This window comes from Martes martes (genome assembly GCF_963455335.1).
Source record: "Martes martes genome assembly, chromosome: 2".
NCBI lineage: Eukaryota > Metazoa > Chordata > Mammalia > Carnivora > Mustelidae > Martes > Martes martes.
The window spans coordinates 200,137,847-200,153,335 of NC_137889.1; the positions used below are offsets into that span (position 1 = coordinate 200,137,847).

General features: G+C 52.7%; 1 protein-coding gene across 2 annotated transcripts in view; it reads left to right on the forward strand.

Moving 5' to 3' along the window:
* The window catches only part of SHROOM3 (shroom family member 3), a 187,765-nt gene that overhangs the window by 143,305 nt on the left and 28,971 nt on the right, over window positions 1–15,489 (forward strand). For both annotated transcript variants that reach the window (XM_080831140.1, XM_080831141.1), the window contains exons 3-4: window positions 5,045–5,176; window positions 11,465–14,642. In XM_080831140.1, coding sequence (XP_080687266.1) covers window positions 5,118–5,176; window positions 11,465–14,642 — 3,237 coding nt within the window. In that variant the 5' untranslated portion in view covers window positions 5,045–5,117. The remainder of the gene's footprint in view (window positions 1–5,044; window positions 5,177–11,464; window positions 14,643–15,489) is intronic.

The window sequence follows — 15,489 nt, forward strand, 5'->3', positions numbered from 1 at the left end:
CCAAGCAGCTTGCCTTTTCTCCAAGGCCATGTGTCTTATGACTCCTGATTTCTTAATGCAGCCCAGACTTCCGTCCTCTAGACTCTCCTGCCTGCCATGTTCTCCCATTCAAAACCCCACAGGCTTCTCACATTTGCATGCCCCAGAGAAAGCCAACTACTTTCCCACTCTGTTTTCCCTCCTCCCTCTCTCCATCCCTACCCCCTCCATCTAATGGTTCTTTATGAAAGTTAATTTTATCATCACTCTAGCTACGCAATCCTTCCTCCTTGGCTACCCTCTCTTCTACACCACCTACATTCAAATACTTGCTGGCTGGACATTCTCTTTAAGTTCACTGCCCACCGCCTGAGCGCCAGGCCCTCATTACCTCTTACCCTGGCCAATAGAAGAGCCTCCAATCTCATCTCTCTCGAATTTATTCTCCTTGGTATTGACGATATCTTATCGATACCCATATTTAAGCATGCCCCTCTCTGGATAAGGTTATTTGGCGGCTTCCAAATCCACAGGATACTGTCCAAACCCTTTAAAGAGGTCTCTAATGAGGTCTCCCCTCCTATCTCTTCACCTTTATCTACCGCTCTTCCCTCAATCATCTCCTCCCCAGGTCCTCTGAGTTGTTTTACCACGTGCTTGCACGTTTCCATGCATTTGTCATGCTATTTCTTCTAGCTGGATGGCCTTCCCTTCACGTTCCCATACTCTTCCATATGGAAAATCTTTCATGATGTAGGTAAAAGGGCAGCTTTCTTGACCTTACCCCTTAGTGAGTCCCTCCTCTGTGTTCACAAGCATCTGGTACAGGTCTCTGTTACAGAGCCCATCTCATCACAGTGAACTTGGTTGTCCTCCTCTATATTGTGAATTATTTGGGTCTAGTGACACCTTCTTGTCCTTTGTATCCCCAGTGCCAGCATAGTGACTAGGATATGGAAAGTCTCCCTGGATGTCCCCTGAGTGAATGGTAAAGAAACCATGGAGGCATCTGGATAGATGACATTGTTTTAAAAAGCTTCGCTATTGTCTTCAAAGCACAAAGAAAAATTTTCTTCACTTCAAACAGCTCCACATGTCTTCGTTGTTCTATGCAGAGCCTCTTGGACACTTGGGAGTCTGATTCAGAGCTTCTGCAAGATATCCGATCCTTCCTGAAGCGGTGTACCAACTGATGCATGCAGTCTGGGCAGCTATACGGTGCTTCCGGGCACCTCCCCTCCTCTTCCCTAGGAGGTTTCAGACTAGAGGCCTTCTCTGGAACCCCTGAAATGATCAGTAGACAGTAGCCCACACCTCATCTCCTTGACCAGAATGGGGATCTTCTGCAGAGTCTGTGGACTTTCCTGCGGGCTGTGCATTGCTCTTAGGCAGGGAAGACTTGTCAGCAGCCAGCCTTTGTAGGTAGACACGGTCCCATAGAGTTGGTGGATGAAGCTGCCGGAGAGCCCATTCCCAGCATTACCACACTCAGGTGCAGGCCAAGTTCACTTTTCAAGTACACCCACTGGCTTCTCACAGCCCGTCCCTAGTCAGAGGGCCAGCTGGCGTCTTACTCTGAGAGGGACACCAACGCCTCCCACCGAGGTAACCAGAACACGAGAAAGGAAGACGACAGTTGGTTTTTTCTCCTTACGCATTTTGGACCCATTTGGATCCTTTGGACCCATATGAAGTGTCTCTGGATGCCTCATGCAAAAGAGGCTTTATATGTTTTCATGAAGTCCTGTATGGTTATTCAGCAGCATCTACTGAGTATCTGAAGTCCTAACTGGGTTTGAATCCTCGCCATGGGACTTAGGGCTGTGCGATTTGTGCCGGCCTCTGAGGCGCTTGGGGCACCAGAAAGAATTTCTAATCCCTGGATGGAACTGGAAGATAAGGCAGGATTCTAAGTCAGTGAGGACCTGGGGTTCAAGGGAGGTGGCCTGGCCTCAAGGAATTAGGTGAGAACTCTAGTTTCTGGGGGGCTGCATGTCCAAGGTCAGAGTGAGCCTAGAGGCAGGAATGCCAAGCTGTGGACACTGAGCCATTAACCGGGGACTCCCTGGTGGCCTTTCTGAGAAGAGGACAGGTTCAGCTTTGGGGCAATACCGGGCCCAGAGACATGGGTTACTTGGGACATGTTATGGGGATTAGAGAAGTATGGGGACAAGAAGCCAATATTTTGCCTTTCATTCTTGGTCTCCTGTGTTTGCACTCTGTCTCCTCTCTTTAGCCCAAGGCTGTGCTTCCACTTTCTTTCTTTCCTAGCTTCCAGGTGGGCGAGGTCTAGTCCATCTTGGCCCGTGTTTTCCTCTCTGCCTAGAGGTCCTAGCCACCGCCCTGGCAGCTCCCGGCCTCACCACTGGGACCAGGGTCCTTCATGCTGTGAGCACAGTAACCCTCGCTGTAATTACCTACTCTCAGCACTTTACTGGGGAGCTCAGAGGTGGGTGACTCGTTGCCATCAACAGTTCCTGTCCGTTCTGCTCACCTCTACCATTCACTCCCAGCTTCTCTCTCCTCTTTCCTGTCCTGCATTTAGATCTCTCTGGCAGGCTTGTCTCCCTACCCTCCAGTCTTCACCAATTCTTTAATAATGAATGACTGATGAGACTCATACTCAACATTTACTGAGCTCTGCTATGTGCTGGGTATCTTCGCTCATTTTTAATCTTACAAAAACACTACAAATAGGTTCTGTGATAATCTGCCTTTTTCAGTTGAGGAAGCTCGGAATGGTTAAGAAACTTACCACCAGTTTTTAGCTTTTGGATTTTAAGTATCAGGACTAGAATCCAGGTTTGTCTGAGAGCAGAGCTGATAACCTTTAGCCACATTTTGGCTTCCCTGTATCCCCAGCGTTTTATGAAGAGCTATTTCAGTTTTTCTCATTTTTCTTGGCCTCTAGCAACACAGACATTAGTCTCTGACTACAGGTTCCTTCATTTCAAGAAGCATTTACTGACAGTGAAAAATCTTGTGTGTCTGTATTATCCCTTGCTTTGCACAGATCATTTTCCTATCACCCCAACCTCTCTTCAGAAAAAATACACGTATTTGGGGAAGTAATTATCTCTCTTGGCAAGTCCCCCATACTCTCTTACAGATTTTTAAAGTTGCTTCAGATTAAAGTGAGGTTAATACAACCTCTTTGATTAATGTGTTTATCTCTATCTTTACTTTAAAGATAAAGCCTTAGGGAGGATAAGTAACTTATACAGGGTCATAGAGCAAGTTAGTAAAGTCAGGTGAGAACCCATGTCTGACACATGGGCTAGTATTATCCTGATATACTTAACATGTGAAATTTTACTGGTATCAGGGGAATTTATGTAACATAAACTAATATATTTTTTTCACGGATAAGAAATCGGTGGGTATACTTACAGCTTTATCGTCGGTGTATCAAAGTGGATTCCTAGATCCCATACATGTGTTAATAAACTGTAGAAATTTCCCCTCCAGTCTTAGAGTTCAGAAGTTTTCAGCACGAAATTCCTAATAGCTCACCTCACTTTTTTTTGCCAGAAATAAGGCACAGTCACTCTCTCCAGACTCAGACCTTCTATAGTAGTGGAATCCTTCTTGCCAAATTTATTCTTCAGTGCAGTCAAAGGACACCCACTTTCCCCCTTTGGCTTTGTCAACGCTCTGCGTTAAAAGGGCAGGATATTTAAAAGTTGAAGTCACTGACTTGCAAAATGAAAAACGATGTTCAAAAGCATGTTGCTGTTTGTACCACCCCACTTAGAGCAGTGTTAACACGGAGGTAGCTGCTGATTTTTATGTAGTTCTTACCAAGAAATTAAAAGAATGTAATTAACCCAGCATCAGGATATGACAGAGGACTTCAAAATCCCCAGAAAGCTTTTTTTATGTATTTCCACACACAGTCTCTCGGGGGGTGGGAAAGAATTATTGTTCCCATTTTTATATATGGATAAACAGAGGCAACTGTGGCATAAAATGTCGCCATGTAGGGAATCTAGGTGAAGGATAGGTGGGAATTTTTTCCCCAGTTTTATTGGGATATAATTGTGAAAGAACATTGTGTAAGTTTAAGGTATATAATATATAGATTTGTTACATTTATAAATGGCAAAATGATTCCCTCCAAAGTATTAGCTACCACGTCCATCCTGTCACATGGTTATTCTTTCTTGTAGCGAGAACATGTGAGATCTACTCTCTTAGCAACACTCAAGCGTATGACACAGTATCATTAGTCATAATCCCATGCTGTACATTAGACCCTCATCTTATAAATCTTGTAACTTGAAGTTTGGACTCTTTGACCAAATTTCCCACTGCCCAGCCCCTGGTCACCAACACTGTAGTCTGTCATCCTGAGTTTGTCTTCCTTATTTTAGATCCCACATAGAAGTGAGATCATAGGATATTTATCTTTCCTGTCTGCCTAAGTTACTTAGCATTATCCCTCAGGGTCCATCTCTAAGTTGTTGCAAACGGCATGGTCTCCTTTTTTTGTCGTGGCTGAATAATATCCGTGTTTGTGTGTGTGTGTGTGTACACACCACATCTTCTTTGTCCGTTATCAGTTGATAGACATTTAGGTTGTTTCCAGATCTTGGCTCTTGTGAGTAATGCTGCAGTGAACACGGGAGTGCAGATATATCTACCAGAGCCCGATTTCAATTTCTTTGGCTATATACCCAGAAGTGGGGTTGCTGGGTCATATGGTAGTTCTATTTTTAATTTTTTAAAGGAACTTTCATACTATTTCCCCTAGTTGACTGTACCAATTTGCATTCACACCAAGAGTGCACTAGGGTTTATGTAGGAATTCTTTATACTAAGTTTGCAACATTTTTATGGAAGTCTGAAATGATGTCAAAATGAAAATTAAAATATTAATAAAGCAGAGAATACCAGTGGTTAGTAAAAGAAAAAAGCAGTAAGATCTGCTTTCCAGTATTTACCTAATTATTTTTGATCTCTGAGGATACGGCAGTCTCTGCTTTTAAATCTATAAATCCCATCAGTGAAGAAACTGTCTGAGAATGCTCCAACGTTGAGAGGTCCCTCTCCTGTTTCTCCGCAGGCGCAGTGATCCTGCAGGCCGACCTCACTCTTGGCATTTAACCAAATTTGGCGAGAACCACCCAGATGCCAGCATGATGCAGATAACTCCGGGCACGATTGGCACTCCTTGGCCCCAGAGATACCATTCCAGGTAAGTGGCCCCAGCTGGGACTCGGGACTTCTCTTCTTTCTGAGGTCTTGTTCCCAAAAAAGGACATTTTCTTCTGTTTCGAGAAGGTTTTCTTGCACTCACCTTGAGTACTAAGCCTCTCTACCCACCTCCTTCCTCATCCTCTTAAAACTCCTACCGTTTACCAGGTATCTTCTTATCCTGCGCTAGACCCGCACAAAGGGAGGCTGTCTGAGTCAAGTTCAGGGTCTGCCCATTCTCAACGTTTCTCAATTATGCATGGGAACACTGATAGAAAAGCTGACGAGCTTTTCCCCTCGGGGCTTACTGTCCTTCTGGGCCAACTATGTATCTGCTTTTTTTTTTTTTTAAATTTATTTATTTGTTAGAGAGAGCGAGCGAGCACAGGCAGACAGAGTGGCAGGCAGAGGCAGAGGGAGAAGCAGGCTCCCCGCCGAGCAAGGAGCCCGATGTGGGACTCAATCCCAGGACACTGGGATCATGACCTGAGCCGAAGGCAGCCGCTTAACCAACTGAGCCACCCAGGCGTCCCTATGTATCTGCTTTTTATTGGATGATCTTTTTTGCGTATTTGAACTCCCTACTCGTTTTACCCTTCTGCTAGGCCGGTCTCCCAACTTAGCTCCAACCCCGAATTCACACACTTAGGCCTTCTCAGTGTGCACATCGTCATGTGGTAGGACACGCCTCCATCTACACCTGTAAAACAGACCCAGTCGTCTTAACCCCATTGTGCCGAACAGGAAATCGAAGCTTCGAGAGACTAATTTGTCCAAGGTCAAACAACCGGTCAAGACCTGAGTCCAGACTCAAGTCCAAGTCAGGGGTCAGAGCCATGGCATATAACTAACTACTAGGTATACTTCCTCTGTTTCCCTAACCATTTTATCAGTCAAGGTTCAGTCAGAAAAAGGCAAGGCCACCGCCAGTGTCCTGGGAAGAGGGACTGACCATGATAATCGGACGTGACACCGCTGAGAGGCACTGGGGAGACGGAAGCCAAACTTGACCACCAGACATTGAAGTGCTCAGTCAGGACCCCCTACATTTACTACAAATTCAGAATCTATGCACATTAGAATCCACTTTCTGATGCTAGGCAGTTAGGCTGTACTGCTTTGGGCTTTTGGGAAGCGCTTATAGAAGGGTGATGGCAGGGAGCGGAGGGCCAAGGGGATGTGGGTCCTGCAGCAAGTGCTGATGGGACAGGTGGGGGAGGGGCAGGACTTCCGGGAGGATTACTTAACGAACAGATGGTGCCTCCACATCTGGCGAGGCCGGGATTCAGAACCCTTAACACTCACGTCCGGTCAAATCAAGGGCCAATTCCTAGACTTGTCACTGATGGACGTGGCTCCCGGCACATCGGGACAGGCTTCAGGCCACAGACAGGAATTTCCTGGTGACCCTCCTTGTTCCAGACACCCCTCTTCCTTGCCCGTATCCCTTCCAATGACCCTGAAGGGATGTATTCTTGCCATCTGAGCTCAGAGAACAGGCCCCCCAGCCGGGTGCCCCCTGTACCCAGGCACAGCGCTTTCGCTCTCTGGGCCTTTGGAAGGTGAGATGTAAAGGGCCTCGCCGTGCAAAGGGAAGAAAGCACAGTGAGAAGGCACTTAGGCTTAAATCCCAACTTCCCACCTGCTAGATGAGCTTGATCAAGTGATTTCACCTCTTTGATCTTGTTTGCCTTGCCTGTAGGATGACATTAATAGTATGTATCCCATTGGGTCATAGTGAGGATTAAGCAAAACACGTAAAATTTAGTGCGGTTCCTGGAACGTAATAAGCACTCGGTAATTCGACAATTACAGTAATCAGGCTGAAGACTTACAGAGGCACAGTGAAACCTGAAAGTAAATTTAAAGGCTAATGGCATAAATCAGCACGCACAGAAAATGCCACTGTGTATTCGCAGACCTAAACAGTGGGACCCTGTAGACCCTCCCAACGCCGCACCTTCCCGGGAGGCCCCAAATCTGGCCATATTGTAACCTAAAACCCACGGGCAGAAGTTAAGATGACTGCAGTCGGTGCTCCGAAGAGCTGCCTACGGTGTGAGCTCCGACCGGAAGCGTGGGGCTCTGAAGGCTGTGTGTCTACACCTCCCGTGTCCCCCTCCCTGTCCCAACCTCCACGGGGGTTTAGGCAGCTGGGTCTATCACTGTGCCTTCTAATGCCAGCTTCGGGACAGATCCCCCGACCGTCTGCACAAAGGAGTGTGGGGTACAAGGACAAAGGTGAGCTCACATTACCCACAGTGCTACCGACCTCTGGGGATTCCCTTCTTCTCCAACACAGGTCACGCTGTGGTCTGTTCGGGCCCCCCCTCTGGCGTGCAGTGCTGGCAGACGCCTCACCCCAACTCTGTGCTCTGCTCAGAGGGCCTGGCCTTGGCGGCTGTCGGTGGAGACGCACTCCAGGCGCCTTTCCAAGGAGTACAGTGACATCCAGGGGTCTGGTGCGCCAGACCAGCTGGTTGGCATCCGTCTGACAGCCTCCCTTCAGTTCTGGAAGCCCAGTCTCCACTCGGAGCGTATGGATCTGTTTCTCACTGAGAAGCAGGAGCCTCAGGGAGCTTAGGGGAGAGGGAAGCACAAGACGAGGGATTTTTAACGGCCTGAAGCTGGTTTAGGTCTGGATTTCACCGAACCTGTATTTCCGCGGCTCGCCGTCAGACCCGGCTCACGGTCTCTTCGCCGTCCTGCGGAGTTCTCACGCGGCGGTCCTCGGTATTAAAGGCCTTCAGACGAGATCTGGGGAAGCGAAGTCATCCAGGCCCCTCCGGGGAGGCTGAGATAACAGTATCAAAACGCTGAAGCACCAGTACTGCCTCTCGGGCGATTTCTGGCTACTGGGGGTATCGTGCCCAACGAGACATAAGAAGCCCCCACCCTGTCACATTTGTTGACCAAGGCCGGTTCCACGCATTAATCACCCACTAGATGCTCCTCGGGAAAAAGTTCCGAGGACCAAATTAATTTAGAAAACACTGTTTTCCTTTTGGAACATCACATGAACAATAGTTTATTAAAGACTCAGTAAGTCTTATAGCAAATAGAATTAATTCATTTAGCCCGGCGTTTTCCAGACATCGGATCAGCTCAGGAATTCACGTTCTAGGAGTGCACTTTAGAAAATGTTTTCATACACTTGTTTTGTGCTCTTTGCTGAGTTTTAAGTGTTTAGAAAATACACATAAACACCCAAAAGAAAGAGTAACGTTACAAGAATTGTAAGTAATATTATTGAGAATTCGTGGCTCGACCACAGAAGTAACAGCTTGTCGTATCTGCTTCAGCTCTTAAGCGTCACAGACACAACTGAGGTCCTTCCTGTGATGAAAGGGACGGCGGGTGATGTCAGTGGTGGTGAGTGCTGTGGGGGAGAGAAGCAGAGTAACAAGAGGCAAGGACGGCAGGGGGGCTCTTTAGAAGCTCCTTCGTTCCAGGAAGTCTTCTCTCAAGCAGAGACTTGAGCAAAGAAGTGAGCCGGGTAAAGAGCATACCGTGTGGTGGCAACAGTGCGTGCAAAGGCCCTGAGACACTGGGAAATCTTTTATAGGTTTGTCACAGGAAAGAGGCCATTACACTGGAGGGCCGTGAGCTAGAGGAGACCAGGAGAAGTGAGGCTGGGAGCTGGCCGGAGCACGATAAGGAGCCTGACACACTAAGGCCATCTCTGTGTGGGCTGGGACTGTTGCAGGGACCGAAGACCACATCCCAAGTTCTTCTTCCTCACCATTAGATAATCAAAATGGCGACTTCCAGAAAGTGGTGCGGGAACTCCGTGGAGGGTGACGTCAGCACCCCGCTCAGTCCTACTCCTCCCTCAGGTCAGGAGCGGGGTTCCCAAGGGACAGAGCCCACCCCGAGTGCCATCCTCCCATGGTACGTTCCACCTGAGGATCAGTGGGTTCGGTTTCCTTTAGCCACAGGATGGAACCCGCGGAACCCTTGTTCTGCCTAAGGACGTTACACCAGTGAGTTCGTATTTCTAGAATCATCTACGTTTGGGGATGTTAGTGATAACACTTCTTCCCACTCAATAGTGAGTGTTTCAGTTACTCTGTTTATTCGCTTTGACATTTTCTGTCCCTAAGTGGATCTGACTTACCCTTTCCAGTGAAAGATTCTGCTCAAATTCTCAGCCGTCGGGAGGGGGGTTAAGGAGTGCCTACCGCCGGCACGGCACTGGCGAGCAGAACAGCCAGGATGGGACACACGGCTTCCGTTTCCACTGGAAGGATCTGAATCTCCTGTTGGAGGAGACGATGAGAAGTGTACGTGGGTCGTATGAGACTGTCCTCAACGGAGCCGACATGGACGTTTTTAACACAGTCTCTTCATTGGAAGGGGGACTGGGAAGGCAGGCGGAAGGGGGCAGAATCCGGCAGTGACATATGCCACACCATCGAGTGCCAGGACTAGTGTCTCTAATCTGGCCGCTCTTTCCTTTCTCCTTTGAATTTATACCTGTCCCTCCCGAAGCGGGATGCTCCATTCAGTAAATGGACCTCATCTAAAAAAAAAAAGAAGAAGAAGAATTACATTCTTGAGGTGAATTGCTGAAAATGTAGTCTTCCTTGAATTCCAGTGCCAGTTCTGAGTTAGAATATGGTCCTTCCTGTCTCCTGTCATAGAGCCTGGATTTAGGCCAACCATAAATCATTATCCTATACTTAGCCAATAAGGTACCATATAAACTTAAATAAGGTCTAGAAATATAATAATAGCCACGTGAGTTTTAATAGTGTCTAAATGCCTTTTCATTTAAAAATATGAAAACTTGGGCGCCTGGGTGGCTCAGTGGGTTAATAAGCTTCTGCCTTCGGCTCAGGTCACGATCCCAGGGTCCTGGGATCGAGCCTTGCATCGGGCTCTCTGCTCGGTAGGGAGCCTGCTTCCTCCTCTCTCTCTGTCTGCCTCTCTGCCTCCTTGTGATCTCTGTCTGTCAAATAAATTAAAAATATATATATTTAAAATAAAATACGCCTTTAAAAAAATAAAAATACAAAAACTTAGCAAAAAGTTTTAGTGTTTACCCTTTTGTAGAGAATGCTGAGTCACAAACATTTGAACAGTTTTGAGATTGTTTGATTTTGAACCACTTGTTCCTTTCTATACGCCCTCACTCGCCCCACATGCTGGATGAAGTATGTTTTAACGTTCGTAATTGAAGGTAATTATAAGTAATTTTGTTTTGAGGCAACTCTCTGGGCTATGCCATGTCAAGACTGAGTCATTCCCCTTCCCCCAGCAGGCTCTGAAAATCACATAGAGGATTGTGTAAAGGAGAAGGTCTTACCTTTCTAAGTGTTTTGTTTTTTTTTAAGATTTTATTTATTTATTTGACAGAGATCACAAGGAGGCAGAGAGGCAGGCAGAGAGAGACGGGGGGAAGCAGGCTCCCCAACAAGCAGAGAGCCCGACGCGGGGCTCGATCCTAGGACCCTGGGATCGTGACCTGAGCTGAAGGCAGAGGCTTTAACCCACTGAGCCACCCGGGTGCCTTTTTTTTTTTTTTTTTTAAGATTTTATTTATTTATTTGTCATAGTGTTTGAAGGAGGCTTTGCTCAGGCTTTGGGACGTCATCCAAAGGTGACAGGACTCCTGTAATTAAGACTTTCTTATAAAGCTTCCCCCTCCTGTCAGCCTTCTCTGACTTTGTCATTTCTCTGAATTTCTCTCATTCAGCTGTGTGTTTAGCTTTCCCACTGTAAACAAATTGTCTCTAGTGGTTGAGATTCCAGGAAGATTGCCAGGTTATGGCCCTCCAATTCCATAAAAAGGAAAGATACGAACTAAACACACACGCACGTGCACACAGTTCACACGCCGCGCCTCCCGCCGGACTCTTCCCCTTCTTCCCACAAATAGCCGTAAGACACACAAAACGGCGGCCTCTCTCACTCCTCTTCCTCTCTTCTTTCCTCCCCCACCTCCCATTTCTTGGCGCACACACAATGTCACCGGCGGCACGTAGCAAATCACATCCGTGTGTTGCCTGTACGCAAAGGCCACGCGGCGTCCACTGTGCCCCCCGTCCCACCCCTTGCACGCCGGGGTGATTAATGAGAGGCACGTAGGTTACGGTGTTGAGCAATTACTCCAAGTGACAACACACACGGAGGCCGAGCAAGGCCCAAATATGGCGCTTTTCACCCACCCTTCCAAAACCCAAACATCTTGCCCAAGAGTACATTTATAAGCTGGGTCCTGTGCCTGTGTCCCTCCCAGATGGTAACAGGTCAGTGGTGCTGACTGCTCTGTGTCCCTTTCTTCCAGCTCTTCTACCAGTGACCTCTCCAACTTTGACCATGCTTATCTGAGGCCAAGCCCTGACCACTGCAGCTCCCAGGGGAGCATGGAGAGCCTGGAGCCCGGCGGGGGCTACCCACCCTGCCACCTTCTTTCCCCTGCCAAGTCCACCAGCAGCATCGACCAGCTCGGCCACCTCCACAGCAAGAGAGACTCGGCCTACAGCTCCTTCTCCACCAGTTCGAGCCTCCTGGAGTACCCGCCCGCTGGCCTCCCTAGCCGGGAGCGGTCGGGCTCTGTGGACGCCACTGCTGCTCGCGGTGGCCTCCTGGAAGGGATGCGGCAGGCAGACATTCGCTATGTCAAGACGGTCTACGACCCCCGGAGGGGGGTGTCGGCTGAGTACGAGGTGAACTCGTCAGCCCTGCTTCTCCAAGGTAGGGAGGCGCGGGCATCCGCAGACGGTCGGGGCTGCGATAAATGGCATCATGTTCCCCGGGGCAAGGGAGCGGCCCCCCCATCCTGGAGCCAGCCGTGCCCCAGCGCCCTGGAGACGGCCACCGCCAACCTGCCTCCTAAGGTGGGCGCACCCCTGCCCCCGGCTCGCAGCGACAGTTACGCAGCCTTTCGGCAGCGAGAACGACCCAGCTCTTGGTCCAGCCTTGATCAGAAGCGGTTCTGCCGGCCCCAGGCAAGCCCTGCGGGGCCCCCGAAGCCCCCCTTCCTAGAGGAGCAGCTGCGCCCCGTGCCAGAGAGGAGCCCGGAGAGCAGCCCCCCTGCGAAGCCCAAGCACAGTTACGCCCCGAAGGCCCAGCCCGGCCAGCCTCTGCTGCCCACCGGCATCTACCCGGTGCCTTCTCCGGAGCCGCACTTCGCCCAGGTGCCGCAGCCCTCGGCCAGCGGTGGCGGCTCCCTCTACCCGGCGCTGGCCAAGGAGAGCGGGTGCGCGGCTCCTCCCGAGGCCTGCGACAGGATGGCCCCCCTGGACCAGAATGGGAACCATGACGCATCTAACAGGCCTGGGTTTGCCTTCTACCAGCCTCTAGAACATGGTTCCGTGCCCCCAGTAGAGAGGAAACCTGAAACTTCTGCCAAATATGTCCCCTACAAAGTCCACTTCCCTTCAGTTCCTGAAAGTGAGGAGGGTGCGTCCCCGGAGAGACCGGTCACTCCTCTCGGAGGCGACGGCCCGCATCCCGGCGCGGGAAGGGGCGCTCCCAGCAGCAAAGCATCCCCTACTTACCACAGCCTCAGATGCCCTCAGGCCTGGCATGTGGGTGAAGACCAGAGACCGCCCCGGCCCTCAGAGCCCTGGGAGGGTGATCTCCATGAAGACCACAGCGCCAGCCTGCCGCGGGGGCTGGAGAGGGACATCCTCGGCCCGAGCCCGTCCCACAGCTTTGGCAGGACCCAGTCAGCCTTTTCCTCTCTCCAGAACATTCCTGAGAGTCTAAGAAGGCACAGCAGCCTGGAGCTAGGCGGAGGAGCCCAGGAGGGCTACCTGGAGGGCTGGTCTACCTCTGTAGTCCACAGCAAGGTAGAAGACTCTGGAAGGAGAGCTGTTCCTGAGCACGGCAGCCATCTGGACAGGCCGGTGTCCTACCCAAGGCCCGAGACCAGACCCAGCGCGGTGGCCTCTGTCCCCGGCTCAGACCCTCGGTATGGGGACCCTCCCTCCCCGCCCCGCCAGCAGCCGTGCGGTCTGGGCAGGCGGCTGGGCTCCGGCACCTGCGCTCCGCAGGGCTCGCAGCAGCCCGGGAGACCCCCCTGCTCGGTGCTCGAGAAGGTTTCCCAGATCGAGCGGCGCGAGCACGGCGGCCCGAGAGCCCCCGGCGTGGGCGGCCCTAGTTACGGCCACAGCTCCAGGCCCAGCAGGACGCTCGCGACTCCTAATACTCTGGGGCATGACTTTGAGGAGACGAAAGGCCGCGTCCGTCTGTCTGAGCCCGCCGACCCCACGGGCAGCGGGGAGCAGCACTACAGACCCCACGAGCCGAGGCCGGGCGAGGCCTACGGGCAGCCGCGGCGGAGGGGCGCGGAGGGCGGCCGGGGCGCCCGGCCCGCAGGCGGTGAGCGCCCGCGCCGGGACCCCGCGCTGCCCCGCAGCCAGAGCACCTGTCAGCTTCGCGGCGAGGCGGGGAGGGAGCCCGGGTGGCCCGACCCGAGGCCCGGCAGCCCCGAGTCGCCGGCGCCGGACGCCCCCTTCAGCCGCGCCTACCGGAACAGCATCAAGGACGCGCAGTGCCGGGTCCTGGGGGCCACCTCCTTCCGGCGCCGCGACCTCGAGCTGGGGCCCCCCGCCGCGGCCAGACCCTGGCGCCCGCGGCCCGCCTCGGCGCACGTGGGGCTGCGGAGCCCGGAGGCGGCGGCCTCCCCGCACACCCCTCGCGAGCGGCACAGCGTGACCCCGGCCGAGGGCGACCCCGCCCGCCCCGCCGCCCCCGCCGCCCGGAGGGGGCCGCGCCGGCGCCTGACGCTCGAGCAGAAGAAGCGCTCCTACTCGGAGCCCGAGAAGATGAACGAGGTGGGCGTCGCGGAGGAGGCGGCGCCGGCGCGGCTGAGCCCTCGGCGCCCGGGGCCGCGCCTCCCCGACAGCTCCGTGGCCGACCGGCGCCGCGTGTTCGAGCGCGACGGCAGGGCCTGCTCCGCGCTCTGCCTGTCGGGCCCCGAGCTGAAGCAGTTCCAGCAGAGCGCCCTGGCCGACTACGTGCAGCGCAAGACCGGCCAGCGGCCCCCCTGCGCCGCGGGCTGCGGCCTCCCGGAGCCGGGGCCGCCGCGGGAGCGCGTCCGGGGCGCCCACCCGCAGCCGGGCCTCGCCCCGGCCGCCAGCCTCTGCTCGCTGCGGGAGCCCGCGCCGCAGCCCCGCAGGGAGGCCGTCCCCCTGCCGGCCACGGCGCCGGGGGCCGAGGGGGACACCGCGCGGGCCCCCCGCGACCGCAGCGGCTCCTTCGCTGGAGGCCGCCTCCCGGGGGAGCGGCGACGCGGGGACCCAGCCCCGAGGGAGCAGCTCGGCGGAGCGGGTCACTGCGGACCGAAGGGCGCCCGGAGGGTGGACGGGACCCCGGGGGAGCCCTCCTCGTGGGGAGCCGCGGCCAAGAGGGCTGGGAAGTCCATGTCTGCGGAGGACCTGCTGGAGCGCTCCGACAGCCTGGCGCCGCCCGTCCACGCGAGATCGCGCTCCTCCCCGACCACCGGCCGGCGCCAGGTACGTGCCCAGACGGCCGCAGCCTCCGCGGGGGTCCCCTCTCCCCCCACCGCTCCCCGCGTTACCCTTCTGGCCACGGGCAAAAGGGTAGCGTTTGTTTCCTTGGAGTGATTTCTTTGTCCATGCCCCGATACCCTTAGGGAGGTAACAGACACGTAGATACATAGAGTCGTGACGATATCTTGTATCGAGACACACATACATATAGAAACCCGTCCGTGTACGTGTGTGCCCTTCATTTCAGGGAGTTCCCCGCCTCTCAGTGCAAGAACGCATGGTTAGGAAAGCTAGGGATTGTCTTTTTTGCTGGTTCGCTTTTTTTACATTCATGGAATAGACGTGGTGTTTCAATATTTTCAAGATTTTTGCGTTGCGTCCTCTGTTTGCAGCTTTTGCATTTGGAAAACATGAATTATTGACTCTAGTAGTTACTGGCGATGGAACCCCCGGCCGGCAGCTCAGTCTGCTTCACATTTGTTATCTGACTAACCCTCACAATCCCGGGTCGTCTGTTGCCCACCTGGGTCTCCCCGACTCCCATCTGAATTCTTGGAGTAACCGTTTTGGTGAGATAGGGGAATCACAGACTTCCAAATTCTCACATAAAAGGATTTTCTAATAAAGATTTTGAACTCTTCGAAGATTATGGGGTGCCTTCCGCTGGAGAGTTCGGCTGAGCTAGCAGTAGAACCCGAGCACCGCCAGGACTCGAGTAATTTCCCTAATTCTCAGTCCCTCCTCACTGCAAGTGCACTGCAGATCAAGGGAACCCTAAGGTTCCCTTCCCACCTCGGAAGGTATTAGGAATCCACATCCAGGTTAGCGCGGGGACCGCCCTGCCGCGTCT